Genomic DNA, 26,370 nt, shown 5'->3' with positions numbered 1-26,370 from the left:
CAGGTAAAGGGTACCATCTCAGCTTCTCAGATTTTGTACATCAGCTGTAGTCTTCTAGACTCCTTAATAACCTGTCCAAAAAAGAACTATCACCGCCACTGCCCTCTTAGCAGTGTATGTGTAGTATATGTAGGCAGACTGAGCGTGTGGCACAACATGAATCACCTGACCAACATGTCTTAGCTATCTCTATGTTGACAGAATTAAATCTCCAGTTAAAAGGAAAAAAATATTTTTATAAAAACAGAAGCACGTTTTATTTCAATCCTGTTTTGGGGGGGGGGGGTAGTGAGAGGGATGGAAAACACAAAATAAGGGGAGAGGGTCTCTTTATATAATACATGTAACATTAGGACCAACCACAGGAAGAATACCCATCCCCCCCCCCCATTAACTCCTATGTGGGTTCCAAGGCCAGCTGAGAATAGATGGGATAAGAATTAAGACACTATTGGCACAGTAACATGGCCAATGCACCGAAAGATGGACAGAGAAATTTCCCAGGGAGCAAGGCCCTGGACCTCAGCTGCTTCCCCAGTGGAGGGGGAATGAGAAAACTTTGGCTCAGCAGGAAGGCGGTTGTCAAAATCAAGGTTACCCTAGTTGGATTCTTCAGATTGCAGGCTGTGGCTGAAGGGAGTCAAGACATCTATCGATTCCATGCTGTCCTCTGCTTTCTCCAAGACCTCTCCTCTTCAGGCTTGAGACTACTGAGGTGTCCAGGTTCTCTTCCTTTTGGTAGGGAGGGGAATAAGTGCTTATTCTACCCTTCCTACATCTAGGCTACTTAATTACTACTTTCCTGGCTCTAAAAGAGACAGAAGCCAACTAATAAGACCGGCTCCCTTTGTGAAAGTCGGCTTGAAAGCCCTTGGGTTGGCAAAACTGCCTCTGCAAAGGTTTCTCTAAACTTTCCCCTTATAGACCCTCCCCAAACTTATTCAAAGACATCTTCAATTTCGTGAGATATGGACAGAAAGACTTGGTCCCTCTCTAGAGTTCAATCAGCAATCCCATCTTTGACTGGAGATGGGAATGAGAGAAAGAACAGGTACTAACAAGGGAAAAGCAAGGCAGTTTACACTAAGATATAGATTCAAGCCTGAAAATTGTGAATAGTCATCTAAAGCTCCAAAGGAGGAAGAACAATTCTCCCACACAATATGAACAAGTGAAAAAATATTTTGTGACAACCCTGTAATTCCCAGACCACAAGAAATTGTGTTAAAAGGGGAGGAAAAACATCCCAAGAAACAAACTTGTGAGCAGAGTCTAGCCCTCCATCTTAAATCTGAATGAAATAAACTCATTCAATCAATACTGCTTCAAGTACAATCATGAAGACAGATGAAGCTGTTGAAATTCACACTTAAAGAATGGGATCAGGTGGCTAATCACCTTAATCCCAGGCACCTCCCTTTTAAGTCATCTGAGTATATCTTTGAAGACCACAACCCTTTTTCTGCCCCAATACTATACCCTTTCAGGATATCCAGATGAATTAAGACGTCTGTTTTAAGTTTAATAGGAGGGAAGTGGAAAAAGGAAAAGCATTAAGATTTGGAAAAGCTAGCAGCTAAAGCCAAAAACAAGGTTAAGGTCCTTGTGGCATTCAGGAATGAGAGTAAAAGAATGAGAGAAGGAAGGTATTCAGGCGTTGGGTTCCTGCTGTCCTTTGGCTTTACATCTTACCCCTGCCTCCCATTTCTCCCAACAGCTTGATGCAGCTATCGGCCTGCATCAGAGGGGATGTAATGCCCAGACCAACTTTTTATTAAGCTTATGCAGCTAACAGACTTGTAAACAGTGCCAATTGACAAAGTTTTGCTGAAAATTACAGCTTTTGTCCATTAAACACACCTCTCTCTGAGATTAAAAACAAAAAATCCAAAGTAAACAAACACTGAGAGAGAGAGAATTAAGAGACACATCTTGAGTCTTCCAGGAAGGCAAGTAAAAAACGCCACATGGCTTGGTCCCAGGCGTTCATCATGCCTAGAGTGCTGCTTTCACCACTGTCTCCCCTCCCTGCCAGTAGCTAGGTAGAGGTGGAAGAGCAGGGTCATCTTGGGCATGCTGCAAATACAGCATTTGCTGGTGTTGACATCCTCCTGGGGCTGTGGTGGCAGACTGCTGTGTTAGGAGCCCATTTCCCGGGAGTAGCAGAGAGCCCAGGTCCTCAAGGCAGCCTGAGATGGCAGCCCGTACACCTCAGCGGGAGTACACTGCCCCTTTTCTCCAGTGCAGTTCAGCATTGAGGTTCTCTATTCCCAGTCGGTGATAAAACCTGAGCTGTTTTCCTCGTAGGTTCCCCTTCCCTTCCCCAACTTAGGGGAGTGGTGGGAGGGGACAAGGGAGGATCACTGAGGGGGCAGGGGGATACCCCGGGGATCGGTGACCTGTCCCTCTTGCAGGTTCTTCACCAGTTGTGCAAGCCAGCGTTTCGTGGTGGTGTCATCTTTTAGCACCTGGGCAAAAGTTGTGTCCTTCAGCTGGTCAGGGAGGCACTGCCTGAGTGCTTCACGTGCCCTACATCAGAAACAAACAAACCAACCAGGAAGACCAACAAATAAACCCACATTTTGGGGCTAGGCAAGAGTTGCTTTCTTAGGTATACAGTATTCTGGGAATCTACTGCTCTGTCAAGTTATACTAAGAAATCACTTAAATAAGTTCATAGGCTCAGAGACCTCCAGAATCTGTAGTCTGTAAATATTTTCAGAATGATGCCCCACTGTAGAATTTCATGCAAAAGCAAAATGGAAAAAAAAGATGTAATAACTTACTTCAAACTGCTTTCGGATATTTTTACAGTCAATACTGTCAAAATACTCAGGTTGGAAATAGGTGAGTTACAGTAAATGAAATAATTTCAAAAATCAGTATATTAAATAGCAAATGACCTCACTTGTATATGACAAATAATAAATTTTAACTTTGTACTAGCTTTACCAATTTGTATCTTTACAGAAATTGCTTCAATTTTATATTTTAAAATATTGGATACATGACAAAAACCAAAAATTATCAGATAAACTTTTAAACATTTCATTTTCTTTGAAATAATAAATAGTAGAAAGTCAAATTTGAAAACCTATAAAAGGTAAACGTTAACTACTTTATAGCTAATTTAAACAAAGTTATAGCTATTTTATTCAAGTACAATATTAAATCAACACATTTTCAAATCACAGTGAAAACAGAACCACTGAAGAAAAGGACAAAATGGTCAAAGAGATAGGTAGGGCTGGGCCTGGGGTTGTGGCTCAGTAGAGAGCACTTGCCTACCATGTGTGAGGCACTGGGTTCAAAACTCAGCACCACATAAAATAAAATAAAATAAAATAAAATAAAGGTATTGTGTCCATCTACAAAACAAACAAACAAAAACCCCCAAACAAACAAACAAAAAATAACTCTAGTGGCAGGAGACTAAGTTCACATTAAATCAATTATCCCTATTTCTAGGAATACAGAAATCACTCCATTATGTGGTTTGGCAGAATCTGAACAAGTAGCTTTCAAAATAAATAATGGATTTATGAAACAAAAGGTCAAACATTTCTAAAATCAATTATATCTACAACGTATGATTTCTGACAAAGATTATCAACATAAGGAGATGAAATAATTAGCTCAAAGGACTTTACAGGAACCAGAGAATTAGAAATATAATTTTAGAGTCTTCTGGGTTATGGTCCTTTCTAAGATGATCTTTGAAGTATACTTCTCTTTCTGACCACTTGGAATAGCAACAGAAAGCTCAAACCACAGGAGTAATGCATTACATAGGGTTTCCCTTGCAATTACCTAGACTCTGGAATTTCAGAGTAGGATAGAGAATTACATTGGGAAGATATACCTATGATGGATTTTTCAAATTTAGCATTTTAGATTTTAAAAGGAATTTTGGATTTTAAAAGGAACTCTATCTAAAACCAACTAAATAAAATTATATCCCTTCCTGTGTTAAAGATTCAGGGATCTATGACATGAGATGTGGAGTCCAATCAGCAGAGTATTTCCCTTAAATATTATAAATCCTGTAAATGTTTACCTGGGATTATCTGAGAGTCGAAGGTAACATCTTACTACATGCTTCAAAAGACGGGCAGAAGGCTCTTTGGATAGCTGCAGGACCATTTTACCCTGTTTTGCCCCAAATAGGGAGAAAGGTAGGAAAAAAAAACACAAAACAGAAAATAATTGTAATTGACATTGGAGATTAGATTGTCTAAAAATCATTATAAAGGTTCCAGAATTGCTATTTCTAATTAGAAGACTAAACCTGCTGAATGCCAACTGCAAACAGACTAAGCTGTGGGATCAGAAGTATTTGCAAAGGGGGATGGGCATTATAGCCCACACCTGTAATCCCAGTTACTTAAGAGGCTGAGGTACTAGAATTTTAAGTTTGAGGTCAGTCTCAATTTAGTGAGACCCTATCTCAAAATAAAAAGGGCTGGGGATGAAGCTAAGTGGCAGGGCACACCTGGATTTAATCTCTAGTGTGGGGGGCCAAGGATGAAAATGAAGTAGGTGAAAAAACTCACCAAGATCATGGCAACATGGGAGAAACGTTCATATGTCTGACATATATAAGCCAAACCAGTGTCATCTAAGAGGATCTTCTGGAGGATGAATGTGGCAACCTGGAGTAAAACAAAAAGAGTTTAAAAAGTTGCTCAGACTTACTAACCAATTGTCCACTCAATTTCCCATCAATCAGTAAATTGCACAAGCAGAGACCCCTATATACCACATACAACTTATTCTACCACATATGCTTAGTACAAAAAGTTAAAAATATTACCATACTGAACATCACTATACATCAGGATTTTTTTCTAAAGGATTTATATACCCTTATTTTATCTTCCCAGTAAACTTATGAGGTAGACACTGTTATCTTCCCAAATAAATTCTTCCAATAAACTTATGAGGTAGAAACTGTTATTTTCAATTTACATAAAAGGGCAAGTCCTACAGATTTTTAAAAATCCAGGTTATAGAACATCTATTATGTGACATGCATAAACTACTAATCAAAGTGCCAGGATAAGGTTCCAAGTGACAAAGCTAACAAGTGACAAAGCTCAATCCCCACACCACCAAACAAGAACAAGAACAAACCCAAGATTGACAAAAATAAAAAAAAATAAAAAAAAAAAAAAGCTTCAGTATGTGGATTAAGTGGATGGAAGATCAGCGTTATATGCCTGATAAATTTGGGAGAAGGCTAGGTTCTTATATTTTCTGTGGGTTTGTGGGAGAGAGGTCATATATTCCTTTGAAATCTGAAGAATGCAATAAACACAAGACTCAGGTGGCAGAGAATTCTTTTGGGATTCTGAATATAGACTGGCCACAAATATTCAGAGCTTGAAGAACAGGGGTAACTGAGGATATTTGGTTACCATATAATACTTTTAGTAGTTTTCTCGAAATATTCTAAGGCTTATTCTTAGTCTATTTTAAGTTTCCACTTACTCTAATTATTCTGAAATTTCTCTACTTTTTCCAGATGTGAAATTTAAAATTTCTCATAAAATTAAAATTCTGAAACTAAAAACAAACCAGAAAACCCCCAAACCTCAGAATCACTTTCCCAATCAAGTTTTTACCATGTTTTTGATATCATCAAATGAAAAGCTGATGACATATAACATGAATTTGCTTTAATATCTCCTAAGATACATTGTTTCCTTTCTTCTTCTTCCTTTTTTTTCCCTTTTTTTTGGGGGGCAGTTCTGGGGATTGAACCCAGGGTATTCAACCACTGGGTTGCATGCCTAGTCCTTTTTTAAATTTTGAGACAGAGTCTTGTGAAATTGCCCAGACTGGCCTCAAACTTGAGATTCCTTTGCCTTTAGCCTCCCAAGTAGCTGGGATTAGAGTTTGTACCACCTTGCCTGGCTTGTTTCCTTACCTCGCTGTTGAAATATAAGAAACAAAGTAGGAATACTAAGATATAATGTTTCATCATTTCTATGAAATTTTAGGTAAATTAAGTACCCTAAGCCTTTGTTTCTCATCTGTGCCATGGAGGTGACAATTGTGAGACTCTGCTGGAATAATGCACATATAGTGGTTACAATAATTGGCATTGGGCGTGATGGTACAAGCCTGTAATACCAGTGGCTCGGGAGGCTGAGGCAGGAGGATCACAAGTTTACAGCCAGCCTTGGGGCTGGGGATATGGCTCAAGCTACCGCTCGCCTGGCATGTGTGTGGCCTGGGTTCGATCCTCAGCACCACATACAAACAAAGATGTTGTGTCCGCCGATAACTAAAAAATAAATATTAAAAAAAAAAATTCTCTCACTCTAAAAAAACACAAAAACCAAAATCAAGTTTACAGCCAGCCTCAGCAACTTGTGAGGCCCTAAGTAACTCAGTGAGACCCCATCTCTAAATAAAATACAAAAATGGGGCTGGCTAAGTGCTCCTGGATTCACTCCCCAGTTCCAAAAAAGGCACATATCAGACACTTAGTAAATGTAACAAATTATGCAATAATTAGTATTTATGAAACAGGAACACCATGCCTAAGAATAACAAGATTACTTACTAATTAACATTTGTGTTGTCTACTCATTTATCACTGGTCTATATTATGTAGATTACCTAATCAAAATATGTAATGTTTATGGCATTTAAAACATATTTCCCCCTTAATTCCTTTTTTTAAAAAAATTTTAATATTTATTTTTTAGTTTTCGGTGGACACAACAGCTTTGTTTGTATGTGGTGCTGAGGATCGAACCCGGGCTGCACGCATGAGCCACATCCCCAGCCCCGCCCTTAATTTCTTATAGCAATTAATATGTAAAATTGTGGATGTGTAACTGACGTGATTCTGCAATCTGCATTTGGGGTAAAATTGGGGGTTCATAACCCACTTCAATCTAATGTATGAAATATAATATGTCAAGAGCTTTGTAATGTTGTGAACAACCAAAAAAAAAAAAGAACTATGTAATGTTTTGAACAACCAACAATAAAAAAGAAAAAAAAAAAAAAGACCTTTCTTTAATGTATTAAGGTTTCATTATATCTCAGTCTTGTTGGTCTTCAGACAAAATACAACTTACAGAATATCCTGTAATAAAATAAGTTTGGAAAATGTTTTCTTTCTTCTTCTTATTTTTTTTTTTTTTAGAATTTTTTATTATTTATTTTTTAGTTTTCGGCGGACACAACATCTTTGTATGTGGTGCTGAGGATCGAACCTGGGCCGCACGCTTGCCAGGCGAGCACGCTACCGCTTGAGCCACATCCCCAGCCCCGAAAATGTTTTCTTAACAGAGATGTTTTGCCTACATTTAAAGAGATGTCACCAAAGTAGAAATGAGTATTTCTGCCATAGTTATAAGAAGTCAACTTGAAAAACCTATTCACAAGGCTGGGGATATAGCTAAGAGGGAGAGAGCTTGCCTATCATTCATGAGCCCTGGGTTTCATCCCTAGTACTGCAAAAAGAAAGAGAGAAAAACAAAAACAATACCAAAACCAAATTCTTCACAGGCAAATAATAATAAAAGATGAGCATACAGTTTTATGCATTCTAATCCTGTCCTTGAAATACACTGAAATTAATAAAAATAACTAAAATTAGAGAAGAATTATGAAAAGCATGAAATAAAAGTTCACATGTCACTTGTCTTTTGTGTGTATAAGCAGAAAACTGCGGACAGAGGTATAAATTTCCTTAACACACACACATACACATCACAGAATGGAGGACTTACTGGAAAAGTATTTGGAGCCCGGGGCAGTGGCACATGCCTATGATCCCAGAGGCTCAGGAGGCTAAGGCAGGAGGATTGCGATTTCAGAGCCAGCCTCAGCAATAGCGAGGCACTAAGCAACTCAGTGAGACCCTGTCTCTAAACAAAATACAAAATAGGGCTGGGGATGTGCCCCTGAGTTCATTCCTCAGTACCAAATAAAAAAGGTATCTGGAGGTAAAGTACTTGACTTAAAGTTCATAGAACTTCTCCTTATCTATCACTTAAAATAATAATCCTTGATAGAAATCTCCACATGGAAACTATGGAGACATACCCCCAAAAGAGGTAACAAGTAATAATTATCTATACTTTAGGGCTGATGTTGTAATATTCATTCATTTAAAAAAATTTATTGTGATTAGAGCAGAAGTTGGATACTGCAAAATAGAGTTAGCAAAATGGAAAAGAAGCCATGAGAAAAATCAAATGATGTGAAATAAAACCATAAAAACAAAAACAAAAGCAGGGTTATGCTCTTCTAATAAAAATATGATACAGATTATTAAATAATTTAAAAACTAATAAAGAAGTTTATAGATATCCACACAAAAAAAGGCAAGCCAAGCCACCTACAAAAGGAAAACATTAGGATGGCCCAAGAATTGGACACAACATTAATGTCTTAAGACAATAAGGCAAGACAACAAAATTCTCAGAGGGAAAAATGAGATAAAAGAGGCAGAAAGTGATCCTTGGATCATAAAAGCAGCAGTTCAAGAGCCAAAACAACGTAGACCAGTAAAGGCACATACTGTTTTAGAAAGTTCACTTCCAGATTCCATAATGCGCAAACACAAAGGGATAATTTCTGTTGTCAATAAAAAGTTGATTACTTCTTGCTCATCTGTTTTCACCAAGGCCCCTAAAGAAAATATGATAAACAAAAAATTATTTTTGAGTCAGGATTTTCACTTAAATTAATTTTGTACTGCTCGTCAAGTTAGTTGTGGAATTTAAATAACTCAGAACACAAACTGAGGTTTCTATGCCAAAGAATCAGATTCACACCTCTATTAAAAAAAAAAAAAAAAAAAAAAAAAAAAAGAAGAAAAGCACAGATTGATTTTATTAGTCATCACCGAAAGACCAGACATCAAGTTTGGTTCATCCTACAGTTAGCAGTGGTTTAGCCACCTTTTAAATAATATGTTTATCATTCTTGTTAGACGATCTTAGAACAATACCACCAATCTGTCCTCTACTTATTTTAGGTTAGGGAGAATTCTACATCAGTATAAAAGCATATTTCCAGGTAGCAAAGAAATGGTGTCAATTTGAAACACCACTCACAGGTTATTTAATTGCCTGTTTTCTCAAAGAGCACAAATATTGTAGGACAAAACTAAGGAAATTACAAAAAAAAAAAATTACAGGGCTGGGGTTGTGGCTCAGTGGTAGAGTGCTTGCCTAACGTGTGAGGCACTGGATTTGATCCTTAGCACCACATAAAAAAATAAAATAAACAAAATAAAGGTACTGTGTCCATCTACAACTAAATTTTTTTTAAAAATTACAAACAAGAGACAAACACACACCTAGATTATAATCCTGTGTCCCCAGTTAGTTTACCAACTTGATAGTTACTTTCCCTTTGTAGATCTATTTCTTTATCAATAAAATGAGACAAGAACAGATGACTCCTAAAATTCATTCCATTCTATTATTCTGTGAGTTTCTAGTCACTGATAAAAATGAATGATAAAGCTGATCAGGCGATGGACATAGCTCACTGACATCTTTTTCAGTCTATACACAGGGAAGCAGGGCCCCTTAAATGACTTAAGCTGCTCAATGCATCACTAGTTTTTAAATAAATACCTGAATCTGTAATAACTAAAATCAATTATCTTGAGAAAGAATGGGGAATGCCAGAACCGGTAAATTATAATGCTATATCTCTAAACTCCACATCAACCAGCATGAATAATTTTCTAATGTGGCCTAAGGTAGCTATCAAATTAATTTTTTCATTTAGATTTAAAATGTAGACCTATGAACCATACTGAATTAAAATTTTAAAAAATATTTTAGTTGGGGGCTGGGGATGTGGCTCAAGCGGTAATACACTCGCCTGGCATGCACAGGGCACTGGGTTCAATCCTCAGCACCACATAAAAATAAAGATGTTGTGTCCACCGAAAAAACTAAAAAATAAATATTAAAAAAAACTTCTCTCTTTGCGAAAAAAAAAATTTTTAGTTGGGGCTGGGGTTGTGGCTCAGAGATAGAGCGCTCACCTAGCATGCGTGAGGCCCTGGGTTCGATCCTCAGCACCACATAAAAATGAAATAAAGGTGTTGTGTTTACTTACAACTAAAATAAATAAATAAATATTAAAAAATATTTTAGCTGTACATGGACACAATATGGTTTGTTTATTTTTATGTGATGCTGAGGATCGAACCCAGTACCTTTCGCATTCAAGGCATGTGCTCTACCTCGGAGCTACAACCCCAGCCCTGAATTAATTTAGAATATAGGTATGGATCGTGATTCACTGTTCTACATATTGATATTCAATTTTTTTATAGTATTATTTGTTGAAAAGACAATCTTTTTCTCCACTAAATTGTCTCTGCACTTTTATCAAACACCAACTGACCATGTATGTGTCTGGACTCTCCATTCTGCTGCAATGATTTACAAGTTAATTTTATCCAATACCACAATGTCTTAACTACTGTAGTTTTCCAGTAGGTCTGGATTAGGTAGTATACATCTTCCAACTTTGCTCTTCTTTTAAAAAGTGTTTGAATTTTTTAGTTCCTCTGTCTTTCCGTGTAAATTTTATTTATTTTTTGTAGTACTGTGGATTGAACCTAGAGTCTCAGGCTTACAAGGCAAACACTCTAACACTAAACCCTCCAACCCACTTTCTTTATGAATTTTAAGATCAGTGCATTGGGTCAGGCTGCCATAGACTGCTGACTTACATAACTGAAAAAAACCTGAAATTTATTTTCTTACAGTTCTGGAAGCTGGAAGCCTGATATCACAATGCCAATAAGGAAGGGTTCTGGTAAGGGCTCTCTTCTTGACTTGAAGATGTATACCCTCTTGCTGTGCCCTCATGTGGCAAGGACAGAAAGAAAGCAAGATCGCTCATTGTCTATATATATATATTTATTTATTTAAACTTTTTTTTGAGAGAGAGAGAGAGAGAGAGAGAATTTTAATATTTATTTTTTAGTTTTCAGCGGACACAACATCTTTATTTGTATGTGGTGCTGAGGATCGAACCCGGGCCGCACGCATGCCAGGCGAGCGTGCTACCGCTTGAGCCACATCCCCAGCCCCTTGTCTATATATTTATAATACTAATCTCATCATGAGGGTCCTGTCCTCATCTTAATTTAATCGCGTCCCAAAAGGCTCATCTCTAAATTCCATGACATTAGGGGATAAGGTTTCAACATATGAAAATCTGAGAACAGAAAATCTATCTACAGAAATGATTGTATGATTTTTTTCTTCTCTCTTCTGTTGACAGGTCATATTGGTTGATATTTGAAAAGTTGAACCACATTTATATTCATAATGATCTTTTTTATTTATTGCTGAGTTTATTAGTATTTTATTGAAGATTTCTACACCAGTGTTCATGAGGGATACTAGCCTGTGATTTGCTTTTCTTGTAAAGTCTCTGCTTTTATGGTCAGTGTAATGCAGGCCTCACAAAAGTTGAAAGATTTCCCCTTCCTTCTATGTTGTGGAAATGTGCAGAACTGGTTTATTTCTTCTTTCAATTTCTGGTATAGGACACTAATAAAACCATCAGAGCCTACAGTGTTCTAAGTTAAAAAGTTTTTAACTAGAAAAGCAATTTAATAGATACAAGACTACTCAAGTTATCTATTATTTCTTTTAGATATACATGACAGTACAGTGTTTTTTGACATATTATACATACATGGAGTATAACTTCCCATTCTTGTAGTTGTACACCATGTGGAGTTACACTGGTTATGTATTCATACATGAACATAGGAAAGTTATGTACAATTCATTCCACTGTCTTTCCTATTCTCATCCTCCCTCCCTTCCCTTCATTCTCCTTGGTCTAATCCATTAACTTCTATTCTTACCTCCCCCCCTTATTGTGTGTGTTAGCATCTACATATCAGAGAGAACATTTGGTCTTTGGTTTTTTGAGATTGGCTTATTTCAATTTAGAATTGGCAATTTAAAAATTCTACATCTCTCAACTCCATGACAGTCTCCCGTTCCATCTGTTTACCAGCAAATGCTATAATTTCATTCTTATTTATAGCTGAATAATATCCCATTGTGTACACATACCACATTTTCTTTATTCATTCATCTGCTGTAGGGCTCCTAGGTTGGTTCCATACCTTAGCTATTGTGAACTGAGCTGCTATAAACATTGATGTAGTATCTATTATTTCTTGAGTGCAATCTGACAAATAGTGTCTCTTAAAGAATTTTACTATTTCATCTAAGTTGTTAATTTTTAAGCAGAGCTGTTAATATCCCTTTATTATCCTTTTAAAGTCTGAAGAGTCAAGTGATGTATCCTCATTCATTCATATTTGTAATCTGTACTGACTTCCCCCCAATGAATCAACTTTTGGTTTCACTCATTTCTTTTTTATGGTTCTAGGAAGAGCCTCGAGTACGCTAGACAAGTACTCTATCACTAAGCTACATTCCCAGTCTGGTTTCAATGATTTTTACCTCTTGTTTTAACTGTCAGTCTTTACCATTACCTTTTTTTTTGTTTGATTTAATTTGCTTCTTTTGGTAGTTTCTTTTATATATACATATATATAAAAAATACATATATATTTTATTAGAGATGGCCTCACTGAGTTGTTTAAGGTCTATGTTGCTAAAGCTGGCTTAGAACTTTATTATCTCCTCATTCTTAACCTTTATCCTAATATCTCATAAATTTACCACCCCACTGTAATGGTCAATAAAACCAGCAAAAGTAAGATGAGTTAAGAAAGAATTAAGGATCTAAGTATTTTATTTTGGCTGGAATTATACTGATGCCCTACATGAAAAATTCTGGTAGCTTAAAAGCAGAAAAGAATATTATTGGGAAAAATTTCTAATTAGAGTACCAACTGGGAGATGTAAAAACCAGAAACATTCATTTGAAGCATATAAGGTAATGGTTGGGCTGGGGCTGTAGCTCAGTGGCAGAGTGTTTGCCTTGCACATATGAGGCACTGAGTTCGATCCTTAGCACCACATATAAAAAAAATAAAATAAAGACATGCTGTCCATCAATTAAAAAAAAAAAAAAAAGGTAATGGTTACTCCTTAGAAGAATAAAATGTACTTGAGACATACATCTTGGAAATACCAACTTTTAAAATCATTTCCTGATTTATGGTCTATAATTTTTTTTTTTTTAGAATTTTTTTTTTTTAATATTTATTTTTTAGTTCTCGGCGGACACAACATCTTTGTTGGTATGAGGTGCTGAGGATCGAACCCGGGCCGCACGCATGCCAGGCAAGCGCGCTACCGCTTGAGCCACATCCCCAGCCCTATGGTCTATAATTATAGGGACACAAACACAGGTTGAGCATTAAAACAATACATTACCAAGTCTGTGTAATTAGTATTCTTTTTTTTTTGGTTAGTACAAAAGCAAAAAACTTAAAAGACACTAAGAAAGAAAGGGTGATTTGGAAAATAAATCTTCTTGAATGTATTATATTCCATAATATAGTAGATATTCCAAAGATAGTTCCTTACTACTTAGGAGTCTGAGGTCTGAAATAGTTGATATGTTATATTCTTGAGCAATAAGTATTTCACCTATATTCCCCACAGTAATTATACATAAAAACACTAACTGAAGCATGAAAAAAATAACTAGGTAAAGTAGTAGAAAGTAAACCCCTTAACTTATGGGAGAAGAGCTTATAAGTGGGAAAAAAAAAAAAAAACATTAAAAGAAGGTAAGTCCAGAATTACTTTTATTCCTGTAATAATATTCTGTTGAATCAAATTATTATTCTTTACTCTCCCTTGCCAGCAAATGTTTCTACATACATACTGAACTGAATTCTAAATATTAGTCCTCAAAGTCTTACAACATGTAGTATGGTGTTTGACAATCATTTATCATGTTCCCATAACTCAGTTATTAATGAATGGGATAAATTCAAAGACAAAAAGAATAAGTCATAAGAAGCAAGACAAAATATTTCAACTTAGACCACTTCAGAATGAGGATTTCAGGCTTACAAAACAACCCTAACAACTTACCAATAACTCCAAGGCTAGTAAGCCGAAGATACTCAAAGGGACGTGTTTTGCTGACAGTGTGCAAAAAGGGGTACAAAAAAAGTGGGATGTGTGCTGCAAGAAAAGCTGACCTGGAAGAAAAAAAAAAAATCACATTCAGAGCTTGAAGATGATTTCTAAGTATTTTTTTTTAATATTTATTTTTTAGTTGTAGTTGGACACAATATCCCCATTTTATTTATTTATTTCTATGTGGTGCTGAGGATCGAACCCAGGGTCTCACACGTGCTAGGCAAGTGCTCTACCACCCACCACAATCCCAGCTCGATTTCTAAGTATTTTGAACATTCAAATCCAAGCAGTTAATTCTGTAAGGCCTATAACAATCCTCAGAAAGGAAATTTATGGGTCATTAGTTTCAACGAATGGCTCTCAAATAGGGTGCTTTAGCTCCTATGGAATGTTTAACAATGTCTGGATTCATTTTGGTTGTCAGAATTAAGGGATGTTGAAGGTACTGGCATTCAATTGATAGAGGCCAAAGATGCAACTAAACATCCTACAATGCATATGACAGTCCTCTCTTGCTTTTCTTTTCCCACTATCAAGACTTATCCAATTCAAAATGTCAATGGTGCCTCTACTGAACAATACTAGTACAGGGCAGGGTGGATAAGGGAACACATTTCTCTGTAATCAGCACCATGTACCTTAAAGACTGTTTAACTTAAAATAGCCAACTGTGAATTTAAAAAACATATCACTTGGGGCTGGGGTTGTGGTTCAGTGGTAGAGTGCTTGCCTTGCATGTGTGAGGCACTGGGTTCGATCCTCAGCACCACATAAAAATAAATAAAGGTACTGTGTTCATACAACTAAAAAAACAAAAAACCCCCAGATCACTAAATGCTATTAAGTTCCCAGGAGATTCTCCTAGGTTACCTCCTCACCTAATTTAGGACTGAATAGATAAAACTTATAAACCAAGATGACAAGACAAAGTAGTCATCATAAGGTTTATATGCTATGTTTAAATGCACTTTTCTTTTTTGTTAGGGCATTTCAAATATACTAAGCATTCTTAAAACCAGTCTATTACTTTGTATTATTTATTGTTATACCTGTAGCAGAATCAACACCCAAGATTTTTAACAAATTACTCTTGGATTTTTGTTAAGTGCTTAAAAATAATTTTCTTCCTAATTTTCTAAATCTCTGAAAGGTCACAGTGCCACAAAACACTCAGATGTCATAAGAAAACTGGACAAAGAGAAAAAAGGGTTTAACAAGTGTTTCAGGGACCATGAGAGCCACAAAACAGATTCCTGAACAGGTTATTTCCCTTTTCCTAATTTTCCAGATATGCAAAAATGGTAAAAAAGTTAACTTTCAAGCCAATTCCTAGAATCCTATGTTGAGTAGGATTTTGAAGTCAAATAAGGGTTTAGTGGGGGAAAAAAGCTTAAATAATATTTACGAATTACTATTATATATTATGTATAGCAGAGTTGTCTATGATAGATTTGGGATGGAGAAGCAGCTGTATCACCTTTCCTGTGGTATATTGCTCTTTTAAAGTTCATTGTCATGAATGGGAAAAAGTAAGAGTCCTGAAGATACAAAAAAAAAAAAAAACCCCACATTACACATCCCTTCCGTTTTCACGCAGCAACAGTTTAGAATTGTTTTTAATATAAACCTCCCCCTACCAACTCACTCAAAGCATTTACCTGGTTTCTGGGTGTGATGCCACACACTGCAGTAATGCCAGAGCATTGCAAACTCTGTTAGATTGGTGTGCTGTCAACGTGGGTGGGTTAATAGACGGATAAATATTTACAATTTCCTAAAAAATGGAAATCAGCACCAGATGAACGAGGAGTAACTAATTATAAAATTAATTCATATTAAAGTACTACTAATTATAATATTAATTCATATTAAAGTAAAGCAAAAACAAAAACAAAAAAGCCTTTGAACTACATGTATCCTACAAAAACTGAAGTATCAAAGAAGGAGTAGAAATAAACAATGCTCTTATCCTTTGATCACAAACATATTTGACTAATTACCTAAGGCATTTCTACATGTGTCTCTAGGAGGATTCTACAGAAACAACTGTAGTCATCTATATTTTTTTCTTTCTGCAGCTACTGAGTCTGTCACCTGAGGGACCCTTATATTTTTATAATTTCTCTTTTTGTCATCCTGCTTTAAGTTATAATGATTAATCACCGGCCAGAAATTATTAGTAAGTCAACCAAAGTGACTCACAAAGAAGTTTATTTTGGTTAGGTAGCAACTTCAAAAGAGGAGCAGAAGGACATACTTAGCCAAGTATTAGTGAGGATATGTATAAATAGCAGTGAACATGATAGGTACTCAATCAAAAAGTGATAGTTTGCTGAATACAATTCCATTTATTTTAATTGTAAAACCTCTATGCAAAATGTTTTTATAAGAGGCTGTGGTTGTAGCTTGGTGACAGAGTGCTTGCCTAGCATGTATGAGGCACTGGGTTTAATTCTCAGCACCATATAAAATTCGTAAATAATGTAAAAGTATTGTGTCCATCTACTACTATGAAAAAAAAAAGGTCTGGGCTGGGGATATAGCTCAGTTGGTAGAGTGCTTGCCTTGCAAGCACAAGGCTCTGATCCCCCAGCACAAAAAACAAAAACAACAAAACAACAAAAAAACCTCCATCCGTTTAAAGTATTCAAAGTCCTTTAAGCAAAGGCACAGAAAAATTCAAGTGCAATGAATCTGACTGAACTGTTACTCAGAGATATATACTCACCTGTAAAAGTGCTGCAATAGTACCAAATGAATGCCACAGCATGGGTGCAAGGTCAGGAACAGATTCTCGCTTCTTACTTAGCTCTAGCAAAGCATTTTCCCTTGTCTCAGGACTGGACAGCTCGTTGATCCACTGATAGATCTTTTCCCTATCTACTTGAGCCAGTGCAGTAGGCACAGGCTTCAGGGGAAAAAAAAGAAAAAGAAAATGTGAGTTAATTAGAATCGAACAAAATCTTACCCTGTAACAGTGCTTTAGAGGAAATGTATTTTTCATAAACACCAGGGGAGCTTTTCTTAATATATACTCTTCATGTAAACTAGTTCAACCTATTTGTCAGTTATCAGTGCTCACATGCATTAATAATTCCATGTTTAGGAATTTATCCCAAGTTTACTTGGGCTTACTGAATATACACCAGGATGTTTACTGTTGTGCTTTTTAAAAGCAGAAACTGACAACGATTTATCAATAAGGGACTAGTTAAATAAGTATTGGTGCATGTCTATAATTAATACTATGAAGTTTAGTAAAGACAGTTCTATATATACTAATAGTAAAAAAAAAAAAAAAAAAAAAAGAAAGGGGGAACAGAATAACCTGTATAACATGCTTCCACTAATATATACAAACATATTCTTATATTTACATACCACATTTCTAGGACACATGTTAACAATAGTTATTTCCAAGGCTAGAGATTTACATAGGAGCTTTAAGTTTCACTATATATAATAAAAGCTTCTGCATAAACATTTGTTCAAACCATTAATTACTGAGAGGGAAAAAATTATACTCTTCCCATCCATTACTGATTCCTTCTTATTAATTTTGACAACCTTTTCCATGGATCAGAAAACCCACAACATGGAAAAGTTCTTTCTCTTGATTTTTTTTTTTTTTTTTAATGGCGCTAGGGATTGAACCCAGGGCCTTGTGCATGACAGGCAAGCACTCTTCCATGAGCCACATTCCTGATCCCTCCAAAAGATTCTTTTTTTTTTAAATGCCTTTATTTGTTTCATTTTTATGTGGTGCTAAAGATCAAACCCAGTGCCTCACACATAAGGCAAGTGCTCTGCCACTGAGCTACTGCTCCAGCCCCAAATGATTCTTACATATACACTGCATGTCCATCCCTTTCAAAGCATCCATTATTACTAACATAAGAACTAAGCAAAATTTTAAAACATGCTTTCACTGCTTTGCTGAAGAATTGCAACATTCCTCCTAAATTTGAGCATTTCTACAATTCTCCACATTTGCCAAATAGCCTTGTAACCTTAAGATCCTTAATTATTCTCATCTTGAAAATGAGATGACAGACTAAAAAAATTATTACAATTGCTGTTTCTAAACTTATAAACTTCTACAAATTCATGGTGATTTCTATCACCTATGCCCAATAGTTTTTCATGGAGTATTTACCAAATCATGAGGAAATAAAAGGGTAGATGGGTAGATAAAAAGGTGAGCTACACTCGCAGATAAAATAACTAACACTCAGAAGAGCTGACTTGCTCAATTCATCCAGGTATAAAGCTGTATATGCAAATGCTTTCTTTTTTTAAAAAATATTTATTTATTTATTAGTTATTGGCGGACACAACATCTTTGTTTGTATGTGGTGCTGGAGGATCGAACCCGGGCCGCACGCATTCCAGGCGGGCGCGCTACCGGTTGAGCCACATCCCCAGCCCCTGCAAATGCTTTCTTGAAGTGTATTACACAGCTTCTCATAATATTGACAAGTTCCCAATACATTTTGGTGTGATGGAATGAAGACCTACCCACTGCATAGATAGAAAGACAACAGAAAGAATTGCTTTTGTTGAAGAAGTATAAGATGGACTTTGAGATGGACTCAAATTTCCTCTATCTAACCTGAATGATGGCCTTCTATAAATGGAAACTTGATTAGAAGCTTTTATCTTGGTATTTATTTCACTTGCCTAATAGAATGAACCACAAGTTGGCAAAACGGACTGAATTATCATGCAGCTTACAACTTCTATTACAGTAAACTGCTAAAAGCTGCAATTCTGACTGGTGATGCTCCTAAATGAATCAAAGGCTCCTAGGGCAACAAAGAAGATTGAAAGAACATTCCTCCAGCAAAAGCAGTATTGTTCAAGTACTTACCCTTTCCATGTTGCTGCAGATAGGTTCTAACTCAAAAACTATAGTATTTGTTATTCCTACTAGAAGAAAGGGTATGTGTTTATTTATTTAGAGTTTTCCATCACCTTAAAAGATGAATGGAAACACGGGCTAAATTTTACTTTCTGGCACTTTTAAATTGTAGTTGGACACAATAACTATTTATTTTTATGTGGTATTGAGGATCGAACCCAGCACCTTGTACAAGCTAGGCAAGTGCCTGATTGCTGAACCACAACCCTAACCCATCTACTTTTTATTTTGAGACAGGGCATAGCTACATTGCTTAGAGCTTGCTAAATTGCTTTGACTGAACTCAAATTTGCATTCCTCCTGTCTCATCCTCCCAAGTTGCTGGGATTACAGGCTTGCACCACTGCCCCGGGTCTTCATTAGATCATGATGATAATAAAATGCAAAATGTATCTTATTTTCTGAATCTCAAGGACTATTTAGGCATACCTTTCACAAAAACAGAAGATCTAAAAATTAAACTCTTCCTAAAAGGGGATGAGGAGTGAAACAAGGGGTAGAATGGGTGAGGAAGAAGGGAACTGTGTGTATTTATAAAGGCAGTTTTATTTAAGGTTTACAACAAAGGTACTTATTATCCTCATTTTACAACCAGCGAAACAGTGGGCAGATTTCCTCCTCATCCCATTATAAAGATCACCAAGCCAGGTGTAGTAGAATGCACTTGTAGTCCCAGCTACTTAGGAGGCTAAGGCAAGAGGATCAGGTAAGCCTGATTTCAAGTCACCTTGGGTAACACAGTGAGACCCTGTCTCAAACTCTCTAAAGATTTCTAGTTCAGATGATAAAGGTCTATTTTAATCTACTAACACATTTCCAAAGCTATGGTTGATATGAAGGGGCTGGGGTTGTGGCTCAGCAGTATAGCGTTCGCCTAGCGTGTTCGAGGCCCTGGGTTCGATCCTCAGCACCACATAAAATAAATAAAATAAAGGTATTGTGTTCAACTACAACTAAAAAAAAAGCATCAAATGAAAATATGGGGGCTGGGGATGTGGCTCAGCGGTAGCATGCTGGCCTGGCATGCGTGTGGCCCGGGTTCGATCCTTAGCACTACATACAAACAAAAGATGTTGTGTCCGCTGAAAACTGAAAAATAAATATTAAAATTAAAAGAAAATATGGGTCTTTTCCTCAGAAAAACACACAATACAAAAACGTAAAAACCTACACATAATTTTAGGTAATTCATGGACTTCTTGCAGAATCAAATAAAAAAATGTTTATCAAATTAAAAAAAAAAAAAAAAACAGAAAAGACCTCAATTTGCAAATAACTATATAAGTGCATAAATGGAATGAATGCACACTAAATTGCAAGCCCGCATGGCTTTAAAACCCAGATTAGCCATTTCTAGAATTCTGCAACCTAGGATAAGTCATTAACTTTTCAAATCTCAATTTTATTAAAGTGCAGGAACTAAATTAAATAATTACTGGCTTTAGTCATTTCTACCTTAGAAATTATTTCATTCAGTTCTGAGACATCAGTTTTATTGAGGTATAATTTGCATACAAAGCATGCCAGTTTAAGTGTATGTGTCAATGAATTTTGACAAATTTATACGTCTAGTAACCACCACAATTAAGATGTAGATCACTTCCATTATCCCAGAAAGTTCTTTAATGTCCTTTTCAACCAGCCCTAGGTACCCATGAATATTTTCTGCTGATCAGGGCTGACTTTGCCGGGTTTGGTGGCACACACCTGTAATCCCAGTAGCTTGGGAGGCTGAGGCAGGAGGATTGTGAGTTCAAAGTCAGCCTCAGCAACTCAGCATGACCCTGTCTCTAAATAAAATATAAAAAGAATCTACAGAACTTCAAGTTTAGTATTCTGACATAGTTCACTAATTTGGATTTGGATAAACAGTTCAATTACATACTCAGACACAAAATTATTTGAGAAGTATGATTTAGAATGTGTTTTACCGGGGCTGGGGTTGTGGCTCAATGGTAGAGCGCTCGCCTCACATGTGCGGGACCCTGGGTTCAATCCTCAGCACCACATAAAAATAAACGATATTGTGTCCAACTACAACTAAAAGGGCTGATGTACATTACTGCATTTTAATTATAACCTGCTAAAGTCAATAGTCCTTTCAAGAGTTATGTTTAAGGGCTGGGGATGTGGCTCAAGAGGTAGCGCGCTCGCCTGGCATGCGTGCGGCCCGGGTTCGATCCTCAGCACCACATACCAACAAAGATGTTGTGTCCGCCGAGAACTAAAAAATAAATATTAAAAAAAATTCTCTCTCTCTCTCTCCCCCCTCTCTCACTCTCTCTTTAAAAAAAAAAAAAAAAAAGAGTTATGTTTAAAAATATATTATCAAGCTGGGGCTGGGGCTCAGTGCTAGTGCACTTGCCTGGCATATGTGAGGCACTGTGTTCGATTCTCAGCACCATATATAAATAAATAAAATAAAGGTCTATCAACAACTAAAAAAAAAAAAAAAAAAAAAAAAACAAAGAAAAAAAGAAACCTAAAAACATGTTTTTATCAAAACTTATTAGGGAACTGTTCTTTTTCTGTGGTCCTCAGGACTGAAATAGGGCTTCATACAGGCTAGGCAAGAGCTCTACCACTCAGCTACATCCATAGTCCTTTTTCAAGTGTTTATTTTATTCTGAGATAGGGTTTTGCTAAGTTGACCAGAATGGTCTTGAACATGCCATGATCTTGTCTCAGGTTCCTGAGTTTGCTGGGTTATAGGTATGTGACACCATGGCAGGCATGTTTCCCCATTTTTGTTTAATGGTTTGTATGCAGAAAATGTATTTTGAGTAACACTTTTATTTTTCTTTCCACAAAGCTCAGCACAGGCAAGACATTTACGAAAGTGGGACATCAATGGTTAATTACAAGTATCAAAAACACGATGATACAGACAGTTGTTCTTCTATCTATGAAATATCCTAACATTTAATATGAAAAGTAGAAAGATATTTAGAAGTTATTTTAAATAAAACACACTCAAATTTATTGATAATATCCCCTTTGAGTAAATTAAAAAATTGATGTTGATGACTTTCTTAAACAGAAAATAGCCAAATTATCAATATCACTTTATGTTTTAAGGGCCATAGTTCTTTATTTTCCTACCAATGAAAATGGACAGTAAGGCTGAGGTTGTAGCTCAGTGGTAGAACGCTTGCCTAGCAAACAGTTCAATTCTCAGAAACATAAATAAATAAAGGTCCAAGTCAGACGAGGTGGTGTATGCCTATAATCCCAGTGGCTCAGGAGGCTGAGGCAAGAGAATCACGAGTTCAAAGCCAGTTCAGCAACTTAGTGAGGCAGTTAGCAACTCAGCAAGACCCTGTCACTAACACACACACACACACAAAAAAAAGAAAATGTCACAGTAAATAAAATATAGGATTAGTTCGAAATGAAAATTATTATCTTAAGTCTGTGACTCAACATGTGGTTTTGCACATCAACATAATAATAATACTATTATATAATATACTTTCTAGGGTTAGGGATGTAGTTCAGTGACAGAATGCTTCCTTGCATGCATGAGGCTCTGGGTTCCATCCCCAGCATCACAAACCAAACTACACCAAACTGAAACCTAAAAATCTTATCCTCATTAACTTAAGAGCTAAATGTTGTTTTTTTTTTCCCAAGATAACTTTAAAAAATGGATGAATAAAGTTAAGAAAAGTTCAGCAACTTGCTTAGAGCTTCAGTAGGAGACTTGGGAGAAAACAATGAATTAGATACTGTAGAGTGCATAGTTCTACTTGTCAATGGGGAGGGCATCTGGGAGTCAATCACAGCGTCAACACAAAGATATAAAACAACTAATGAGGGCTGGGGATGTGGCTCAAGCGGTAGCGCGCTCGCCTGGCATGCGTGCGGCCCGGGTTCGATCCTCAGCACCACATACCAACAAACTAATGATGCTGCTGGTTAGTTGGACAGCGAGAGAAACACAAAAGTTGACAGATGCTAAAACTGCCAACAGAAATCAGTGAAAAGAATTTTAAAATGCATATCTAATGCATCACATAAAGGTTTACATTTGTCTATTTTACTAGCATAACTAAACACCTCTGTTACAGAAGACCTATGGCACAAGAAGATCGGTAGTTCTATTAATCTGAAGCAACATAGTAGTACGTTACTTTATCAAGAAAAGAATCAAGAGTCATTTAACCAGTAAGCGAACCTAGCCAAGCGGAGAGCAATTTGTTATTCTTATTATTTTTTAGACTAATTCTGTGTAGTACTTCTGTTCCCATTTAATAGAGAGAAAATTGACTTGAGCACACTCCTCTGAAGGCCATTTCCACTTGGATTTCAAAATATAATTTCAGAAGGATGTTACAGTTTCTAGCGACAGCAATGAAATTGATGGGATATATCCATAATGACAAGAACTAACTATAAATTTTTAGTACAGTAAAATACTACTGAAGATAAAATTTAAGATATTTTTTCAAGTATCTCTAAATCACTTATTCTCCCACTAATGAAGAACATCCTACATTCACATGTGATTACATTCTTCTTTGATAGTACTTTCTGTCTCCCTTCCTACAGGGATGATTTTCCTGCTGTTTAGTTTAGCGTACTGTAGGCGCTGTTGCAAGTATTAACTCTTCTCAATTTCTAGTGAATGATACATCATTACTGGCCTTTTACTCAGAACAGAAGAATACAAAGGAAAGAAATGAGGGATTGAGAAGGAGGTGGCTCAACTTTTTATGTTTCAGTTTCATCACTAATTAAATATCCTTGTATGAGTGGTGCAAACAGCATAACAAGTGCAAATGCAAGAAAAATTCAAATCTTTAAGCTAACGTGAGGAATTGTAAAACAATTAAGAAACATGTATTGAATATTTAAGTAATGTACTACAGTTTTAATGGCTGTTCAAAAGATACATTAAGCCAGGTGTGGTAGTGCACTCCAGTAATCCCAGAGCCTCCAGAGGCTGAGAGAAGACGATCCAGAGTTCAAAGCCAGCCTTGGCAAAAGTGAGGTGTTAAGCAACTCAGTGAGACCATCTCTATATAAAAATACAAGATAGGGCTAGGGATGTGGCTCAGTGGTTGAGTGCCCCAGTACTTAAAAAAAAAAAAAAAAAAAGGGTACTTAAAAAAAATGCATTAGGGTGCAACTGAAAATAAAACAAACTGAATATAGAGTCTGGGGAGGTATAGGGAAGAGGGAAAAGGAACCAGTTAGATTCACATGCTGAATGTGTCTCTAAGTGGGGAGAGGTAGAAAGGGCATTCCACACAGAGGCCAGAATCAAAGGTACAAATCGTGCAGAGGACACAATCAGATTTTGACAGCCAACCTTGGAAGGATTTCCTTTATTCAGCCTCTTCCTTACAAGCAGGAACCACACCTCCCAACTTCCTTCTTCTCAAATTATAGGTACAATTTCAAATAACAGAAGAGGTAAAGAAATTAGACTTACTTAATTGAGAGCTACAAAAGATACTTCTCCACTTTGAATAGTTACAAACACCTAGAAACATGGTGAGAGGAGGCCCAGATATCACTGGTTCTGGAAATGCCAAGACAACAGAGATCAAATTTCAAGAACAATGTTTTCTATAGCTTAGTTATAATCAGCTGAATTTTTCATTTTATATTTAAAATTAAGGCAGTTTTTGTGTTCTATTTTGTGTTTTGTCGTTTTTCCTCATAATGCAACTTTAGTATATGACTCTCCTTAAATCACTTGCCCTTGGTGAAATCAAAGTGGAAATGGCCTTCAGAGGAGTGTGCACAAATCAAAAGATCCCTTTTCCCCTTTATGGTTATGAACTCCCAGTGGTCAGTTTCCTCATCCGCAGTCTTTCAAATCGGGCAAATTGAGTCTTTACTTTGTACCAGGAATTGTCCTGGCATTGAGGAAAAGAAGTTATCAGGATTCACACTATCCCTGTCCCTGCCCTTAGTCCTTATGTGCACTCAACAGGGAGACAGACAACGGAGACAGACTTCAAACAAGTCAACAAATCCAATAATTACACATTGGGATGAGTGCTGTAAAGATTGCTCTGAAAGAAAAGTCATGAGTACTTTCTATAGTGTGCTCAGGGAAATTCACTGCAGCACATTTAGGTGGAGACACGCGAGAAAAGGAACCAGTTAGATTCATATGCTTTATGTGTTTGTAAGCTTGGAGAGGTAGAAAGGAAATTCCAGGCATAGAGGCCAAAAGGTGCATCAAACAAAGCGGTAAATGTGTATAAGGACCACATTACATGGGGCCTTTCAGGCCATGTGGAGAAGTCCAGATTTACCTAAGTGCAATAGGAAGCCCACAAGAGTTGTTTCAGACAGGTGAATTACACTATCCGTATTTCTTGTTTAAAGATCACTTTGGTCGAACGAGTTGTGCGAGAAAGGTTTTCAATGCAGAGAACCACAAGTCAGATGCAATAATTATGCATTTCTAAGGGCCTCGATGCACAGCGACTGGTTAGAACCAGAGGCCATTTCCTTCCCGCTGCGATGTGCCTAGGCGGTGAGTCTGAAGCGCAGCAGACGAGTCGGTCTGATCATGGAATTTCCCTCATCCCTGCCAGCGCCCAGCACACGACTGGTGTCCTGAAACTGTCGGCCAGCGCAATGAATCAATGAATGGCCGGCCGGGGCTGCACAGAGAGCGCAGCCGGCGTAGGACCAGGCCCCGCCGGCTAAAAAAAAGAATACGAAGTGCCGCGCGGGAGGCCGCGAGAGGCGTCCGGCGAGAAAAGTGGGGGCAGGCTCCAACACCGTCCCGGAGAGGTGTTGAGGGGGCCGGGGACTCGCGGGCGGGGAGCAGAAGCGGCTAGACTCGGGCCCGACGCAGGGAACTAGGGGAGGCCGAACGGCGGGGCTGAGGAAGGATGTGGGCCCAGCCACTCACCGCTGCTGTCGCCAGGCTGTGCATGTTGGGGCAGCCGCTGCTCTCCTTCTTTCGTTGGACGCGCCGGACCCGCGTCCCAGCTTCAGCGCCTCCGCCGCCAAGGAAGATGAGCCGCCATCCGTCTCCACTCGCTCCGCCCCCTTCGTTGCCTTCTGACCTCTCACCCTTGACCCCACCCACACAACCTCTTCCCGCCTCCGGGCCTTCGGCCTAGTTAACAGTCCCAGAGTATGTCCTTTACCCCTTGAAAATTTAAGACCAAAAGGACTTCTGTGACCTATTAGTTCCCGCACTCCTCGGAATCAAGCAGGTATCCCTAGCGGAGTGCGTACTCTGTCCCTCCTGCAAAGGCCAGGGAAGAGCGGGAAAAGACCAACAGGCTTGGGAGGACAAGCGTTGCGCATGCCCAACAGGGTTGAGTAGGAGGGAAATGATGGGAGGTCGAAATTAGGAAGGAAAAAAGTGATAAGTGCGCATGC

General features: G+C 37.5%; 1 protein-coding gene across 1 annotated transcript; it reads right to left on the bottom strand.

Moving 5' to 3' along the window:
- Positions 1-1,752: 1,752 nt before the first annotated feature.
- Positions 1,753-26,291, bottom strand: CNOT9 (CCR4-NOT transcription complex subunit 9). The gene is made up of 8 exons (XM_081260731.1): positions 25,892-26,291; positions 16,819-16,998; positions 15,749-15,864; positions 14,040-14,149; positions 8,546-8,655; positions 4,554-4,652; positions 4,058-4,149; positions 1,753-2,529 (listed from the first exon to the last, which is right to left on the bottom strand). The coding sequence occupies exons 1-8, from the start codon at positions 25,913-25,915 to the stop codon at positions 2,361-2,363; spliced, it is 900 nt and encodes a 299-aa protein (XP_081116857.1). The 5' UTR covers positions 25,916-26,291; the 3' UTR covers positions 1,753-2,360.
- Between the last annotated feature and the right edge of the window lie 79 nt (positions 26,292-26,370).

The sequence above is a fragment of the Spermophilus citellus genome (assembly GCF_964194105.1).
Source record: "Spermophilus citellus genome assembly, chromosome: 11".
NCBI lineage: Eukaryota > Metazoa > Chordata > Mammalia > Rodentia > Sciuridae > Spermophilus > Spermophilus citellus.
This window is presented reverse-complemented; position numbering and strand designations above follow the sequence as displayed.